Raw genomic sequence first — 7,026 nt, 5'->3', positions numbered from 1 at the left:
GCTAAAATTTATGATAGGGGTACTTCCTAATTAAATTTTAAATACTGCAAAAAAATGAATGGAATTGTTATAGCGGAACCTACAAATAAACTAGTATACATTGAATTATCGGCTTTTTTTGCTTTTTTTGTTCTCGGATTTGGCCGCTTTTAGGCAACCTGAATTATGTACCACTACCTCCTGGAGGAATACATTTCGTGGTACGCATATGTACCAATACGTAGTCAACGTGTTAATGAAAATTAGAACTGTTCTACACTCACTAATAGGGAATATATTGCGAACAGGTAGAGGGATCTTTATAATTGATGTCTGGATCTCGAGGACGTAACTCGTACTGTGCGCAACCGAATACTGAAAATGACTGAATCCACTTCCTTTTTTCCCAATCGTATAGAGAGAATCTGGAGATACCCGGTATCAAGTTACAACTTGAAGTTGAAGGTTGGCAAAGTTTAAATTAATTCTAACTGTTGTCTTCAGCCTCAAGCCGTTTCGTGTGAGATTGTTTGTTCAATCGTTGACGTTTGTGAGGATTTCGTTGCTTTTTCGCTACGCCGATGTCAATTACATTCTTCTGTATCTTCTTTCTGGCATCTGAATTCAGCTACCGGGCTTGCGATTTCATCTCCTAGTCATTACGCCTCCTGTTGCGCGAGCGTAAGTTGTAACGAGTTTGCATTTGACACTCGGCCCATTTTAATCGGTAATTTTGATTTTGGGCGCAGTGCGACTACAAGGTCGTATGGATTGTAGACATTATACTTTGTAATCACCAGGCGACGCTTATTCCCTTACGAAAATAACTTTATCATTTTGCTCTAAGTAGAATTGAGCTCGAAAATTACTCTCTGGTATTATGACTTCAAGAAATTGCCGAACATTGAACATTTTCACGTTGATATTGAATAATTTTAATTCGAGTTATGCATTGTTGGATATTTCACATACACGAACGAAAAGTTTTAATATAGTTACAATTGACCCAGCTAACCACATGATGCTCGACTTGATTATACACGATATACGACTGTACCTCCTGCTAGCCAAATAACTATCAGACCAAAGTTCTGTGTGAAGTGAAAAGCCATCACTCTCTTTACTATTTTAGGCATCAAATACCTATGACCACGATGGGGAGCCTGGATAATTTACATGCAGCCAAAGAGCAGTGATCGTATACCAGGTTAACACGTAATGCAATCGATTAGAGTTCCTTCTGAGAATATTAAAGTAAAATTTTAACTTTTTGCGAGCAATTCGACTATGACGGAGAGTAATAAAATTAAATCTCACTAGAACAATTTGGCCTTCAGTTTTATTTACGAACAAAATTAAGAAAAATATAATGTACAAGCCTGAATAGTTGGCTTGGGCATGATCTCGAGGAGGGTATGAGGAGGAACTTCACTAATTATTTCAATTATTCAATTATCATGATAGATTTCACGCGAGTCAAGGAAATTAAGCTTAGGCAAGGCTGCAAGCTACCCGCCGAAAGACCTGTAATTAACTATTCACGGTGTGTCCGTTGATCTTCTGGCTTTATAAATTCTTACTTTCGCGGTCCGAATATAATTTCAATGATAAAAATAATTATGGTTCTAGAATGAATAAAATCGGAGCGATTCGGTGCTCTCATTTGGATCTCAGAAATTCGAGGGACAGATACCATGAAGACAGCGGATATATAATAATGATAATCATAGTATATCAGAGCATGCAGTATTGCCCCAAATGAGTATAACGTACCAAATATCATGAGCCGAATAAATATTAACCATCACGTTGGCGTTAATCACTCTTTTTTCTCTGCGGTGTAATTATATACCTGAAACTAATCTATTTCTCTCTTCAAATGAGAGCCCTGTCGCTTAATGAGAGCCGTGTCGAGAGCCACATGAGAGCCGTCTCGCTTAAGGAGAACCGTATCGCTTAATAATATACTCGGTGGAATAAAACCGCCGTGTGCCAAGGAAGCATGGAATTCATGCCGTGAAAAATATAAGTGGAAGCTGGCACGTGTGTCAGAAATACAGCGCCCTGTGTACTGACCGTGCGTGGTCGCTCGCTCTGTATAAAATCTGGCGTGCTGTGTGATGGATGTGCTGTGTGGTAGGTGTGCTGTGTGGTAGGTGTGCTGTGTGGTAGGTGTGCTGTGTGGTAGGTGTGCTGTGTGGTAGGTGTGCTGTGTGGTGGGTGTGCTGTGTGGTAGGTGTGCTGTATGGTGGGTGTGCTATGTGTTGTGTGTGTGTGCAACGGAGGACGCCGGCCATAAATCGCAATAAAAATATTTTCAGATCGTGCAATTTTTAGAAATTGTTCAACGAACCTGAAAATTAAATAAAAAAAATTGACGTAAATTTGACGGTGACATTTTGATATGGTTATGCGATCATTGACTTGATAGTTCATAATAAACATGCACCATTCAATTATGTTTTAGTTGACAAAATATGAAACCAATGTATTGAACCTTGTAGGTTTTCGAAGCCCAATACACATCAGCATATAAAGGCGATGAGAAGGCGGTTCTAACTCATATTTTGTTCTATTATTTATTTAAAAAAATTTTCTGCGTATACACGTTGTTTCAACTAGGATTATGACACTAAAATTCACTACAGCAAATTGCCAGTAGGTCTACGAGGGAAACAGGTGCTGCTGTTGAGAGTTGCCTGGTGAACCGTGCCACACTAGCGAGAGAATGTTCTTAAATACACAGATGTTTTTAAAACACGTGTTGTATAAGCGAGAAAAGGAAAGGACCGCTCTAGATAACACTCGTCAATTACGCAAATCGTGCCCTTGATAACTCAGAAGTTTATTTCTATTGTGTAGGAGCAGCATTATTATTGCCTGTTATCTTCGCTTGTATTGATAGCTACGCGGTCTTTCATTTAAAAAAAATGTCTAAAAAATCTTGGAATGAACACCTTTAAAATTTATTAATCACATCAAATGGATGTACGAACAAGATTTTGTGAGTCTTCATCAGTTAGTATTATATTATTATCAAAAAATTTCTTTTTTCTTTTTCGTTTCAAGCTTGAATTCAGGTGTAATATAAAACAAAGGTAGCATTCATGATTTACTTTATTTATGTTATTTAATTTATTGACGAGTGAGGTGAGAGTTCTACTTGTGCAATCAAACATTGCCTGAAAGTATTATGAGAGTTTACAATGAGGGAGAGCTTACGGAGGCCGGAGCTCCACGCATGAGCACCACTTTAGGCTAAAAAAATTCTATAACTACGCGAAAAATATCAGTTTAAGCTAAAATACATCATTTTTAAGTCATGCTTTGTATCACATTAGAATTGCCGGACATTTATAATACATTCTCCATCTTTTTTTTCGTCCCTCATTTCAGCTATATATGTTTCGATTATAAAATTCTACAGCTTTTGTGCATAAAAGGATTCAATTGACAAGAGTGCCCAGCAACAAGGCCTTGCAATGATGCTGCAACATCTGCTGCTGGTGCTCGGGTTAGGCCGGGCTTTGGCCGCGCGTCAGTTCGACACGCTACCCAACTACAGGATCCCAGCCAACGCTGTGTCATCAACCATGGACGCAGCGACATCTTGTGAGAAAGTCTATAAGTTAAATATTTTTGTAATTTATAATCATTAAAACCTCTTTCTTTCATTTTTTGAACAAATATTTTTTCCCTCTTTGTTCTTAAAGTATTACCAGCCGATAAAAGAAACAGATTATCAAGGGCAATTAAAAAAAAGTTAATGACAACTGCAATTCCTATGCACGGGCAAGATGGGCGGTAGAAGAAGCCTCAGGCAGTGCAATGAATACGAAATTTGTTCGATTGCAAATAGCTTAAGAAATAGCAGTTCACTTCAAATATTTCCTGGCGACAGATAGTTACTTGGTAGCCGTTTTTCCGATCGAAATAGAAGTTTTAGCGTTATGGTCCCATATTGGTTTGGTCTGCTTTGATGGAATCGTTGCCGAGGCTAAATCAATTTGTGTTTTTTGCTCGGGATAAAGCTAGTATTAATTAGTTCATAAACACTAGTCTACTGTTTATCACGCATCCTCTACCACCTTCTGCACATGGCTGTCGCTCTCGTCACCTACTCGATGAATTAACTGAACTCAAACATATAAACTTTCCAGTGTACTTCAGTGTCGACAAAGCTTAGAAGGTGCTAGTAGACGAGGTCAGAAATGGCCGCCAGTACGAATTTTAAACACTGACCGCCGATATTTACCGTGCTATTTGTTTCCTATATAGGCCATTAGCATGTTATTGGTCCCGGTTAGCATTTGAAAGTTGTACTGGCTATAGCATACAATATTTATTAATTCCAGGTCAATGCTTGTCTCAGTGCCTCGTGCAACCAACGTGTCTGGGGGCGACATTCGGACCCGGGTATGCGGGTGAGAACAAGAAGCAACAGAAGTTGGTGTGCCACTTCACCTTCTCCTTGGTACCACAAGAACTACTGGTTCTGTCCCAAGGGTCGGCGTCGAGTGGAAGTGCCTACGTCACATACCTCCTTAAAATCAAAGACTACATTGACCCGAATAAGTACAACAAATTGATTCTTGCGGAAACCGAGCTGCACTCGACGGAAGACGACCAGGAAGACAATGACGAAGACGATAAGTGAGAACATTGATGAAATTTCTCCACGTTTCAACGAGATAGTTGGTTATTTTTAGATGATATAACGTAAATAAACATTGATTATAACTATCGAAGTCAGTAGAAAAAATGGTATCGATTGTTCATCAGTTTTCTTGAATGCCAACAAATAAATTGTTCTCCGCTGTTAGTCACTGGTTTGTATGAAATTCGTTTAATCGAAGTAACTATTTAGAATATTTTCAAACTCCCGCGAGCTCACCGATGCGTGTCATCAGTTATAATCTTTGTGGCATCACAAATAAATGAATCAAACGCACGCGATTTGGAAGGAACGAAAGACAGCACACTTTTTTTAACCACTTGTAATATCTTTTAAACTAATTACGCGATTCTTTCATTGCACCAATGATGTTTTATGTACACGTAAAATTTTGCTTGAAAACAACACACTTATGTAACTCGTGCCTGAAAAATGTCTAGAACCTTGAGTTTGTATTTTCTTCCCTTCATTAGAAGTTACCGAAGCGTTTCCTGGAATATTCATCATAATCGTGTTTAATATCGCCTCAATAGGCGCTGTAAATATTATTACCATTATTTAGGCGCGATGAAGCCGCTCCTAATTACGTACTCCACAATCAATTAGATTTTCGTCTTGATATTGGCATATGTCCTTGAAGCATTAAAAAATACGGTCTATCGTTCGGCTTGAACGTTGCTGCAGATTTTCAGTTTGAACGAAGCGCGGTTGAGCAGGACAATCGCGCTCTGGCCCTGTTGGTGTGTGGCGCGCAACGCCTGTAGCCCCCAAAAGAAAGGTGGAACGTTTCTTGCGAAGTTTTGCTGGATCGATAAGTGCAAGAGGGTATTAGAAATTCCTTCATCTTATACAATTGTTCTATGTGGAGTGCAAGTCGATGAGACTGAGAAGGTCTTCATTAGCTGGTTGTCTATAGACCCAGCAATTTTTTTACTAAGCCACGGTAGCAAGCCGGTTAACAAGGAACTTACTGCCGGTCTTATAATATCTCACTGAAATCGATGGTGTAAAGCAGTGCTTCAGCAATAATGTTCTCAAAAAATTTCCAAAGGATTTTCATACGAGGAACCGTAATTGCTGCAAAACGTGCAGCAACATGGAACTTCTATTCGCGCTCAGTAATTATATTTATGCAATAGGAGCTTTAATTTTAAAGTAGTGCTAAGCCCGGACACAAAATAGAATAGAACGCTTCTATTCCACCGAGTCTTTCCTTGCTCTCTTTTCTAGGGATACATTACCCGTCGTAAATTTTATTCGTTCCTAGCGTTACATTCGGTACACAATAAAGAAGGAAGTTGAAAACGGGCCTGGTTCTGCATGGTAACATCTATAATTACGCGCCATTCTTGGTGTACGCTCCATGAATATGAATAAATAAATCCTGATTATGATTTAAATTATTTTAGTGCAATGGTTGGTATCGCATAATTAACTCAAATAAAGGGAGAAACGGTGAGCGGAATGCAGTTTTACAAACTTCCCCACTTAGAATATTTACAGAAAAGTAGTCCAGTTGTGTGGCGTTCTGATGTACTGTACTATAGGTGTCTATTAGGCTGTAAACGCGCACAAGTTAATACATACTGCAATAAATATAGTTAAAGATTTTTACTACTATATACATTTAGCTTGCTCCTACACCTTTAGCGCATTTTAATCACTCTTTCATTAAAATCTTTTTCAAGTCATAAATATATAGCATCCAAAACAGTTTCCCTAAAACCATTCATGCAGTAGCAACGAAAAGCTAGTAGAAAATCGTCCTCGCAAAAACCACTCATGTTTATTTACGTGACGAATTTTAATTTTCAATGCAAGCCGCTACGGTCGATACGAAAAAGATGGACAACATTTTAGCTTAACAAAATTATCACGTCACGTTGTGCGTATTTACTTAAATTTATTGATAATTTCTCAATGCGTATAAATTAAGCACCATTAATATCGTTCTAAGTCACATCGCTATTAAATAACTGCACTGAGATCTTCTATGAAATATTGAAACACAGAGTTGAGTTTACTCTTATAATTAATAACAAAACAAGCACGTACACTGACAATTCAAACAATCGAACGCTCGTACGATAAAAACATCGTTTGTTGGGATATAACAGCTTCCATTAACGTCCTGTGTTTGCGCTGACGACGAGACTTGGCAGCTGTGACAACGGCACTTCCAATTGCGTGGAACCCGCAGTGCATTCCACATGCCAACTATCAGCTAGCTTAAATCATGTTTAAGCCTAGCACAGATTCTTATGCTTCAATGGGACAGAAGATAAAATACTGTGAATTATAACGGTCATTGTCATTATTTAAGAAGTTAACGTCGAGAATCAACATTTAAAAAGAATGGGGAGGGGGCAGCG

At 38.5% G+C, this 7,026-nt stretch overlaps 1 protein-coding gene across 1 annotated transcript; it reads left to right on the top strand.

Moving 5' to 3' along the window:
- The first annotated feature begins 3,463 nt into the window (after window positions 1-3,463).
- On the top strand, window positions 3,464-5,102 carry LOC108664572. Its single transcript, XM_018151185.2, has 2 exons — window positions 3,464-3,591; window positions 4,335-5,102. The coding sequence occupies exons 1-2, from the start codon at window positions 3,465-3,467 to the stop codon at window positions 4,634-4,636; spliced, it is 429 nt and encodes a 142-aa protein (XP_018006674.2). The 5' UTR covers window position 3,464; the 3' UTR covers window positions 4,637-5,102.
- Window positions 5,103-7,026: the final 1,924 nt, after the last annotated feature.

Source organism: Hyalella azteca, unplaced genomic scaffold (genome assembly GCF_000764305.2).
Source record: "Hyalella azteca isolate HAZT.00-mixed unplaced genomic scaffold, Hazt_2.0.2 contig15442, whole genome shotgun sequence".
Lineage (NCBI taxonomy): Eukaryota > Metazoa > Arthropoda > Malacostraca > Amphipoda > Hyalellidae > Hyalella > Hyalella azteca.
Note: the sequence above shows the minus strand (reverse complement) of the source record. Positions and strands in the feature narration are given on the sequence as shown.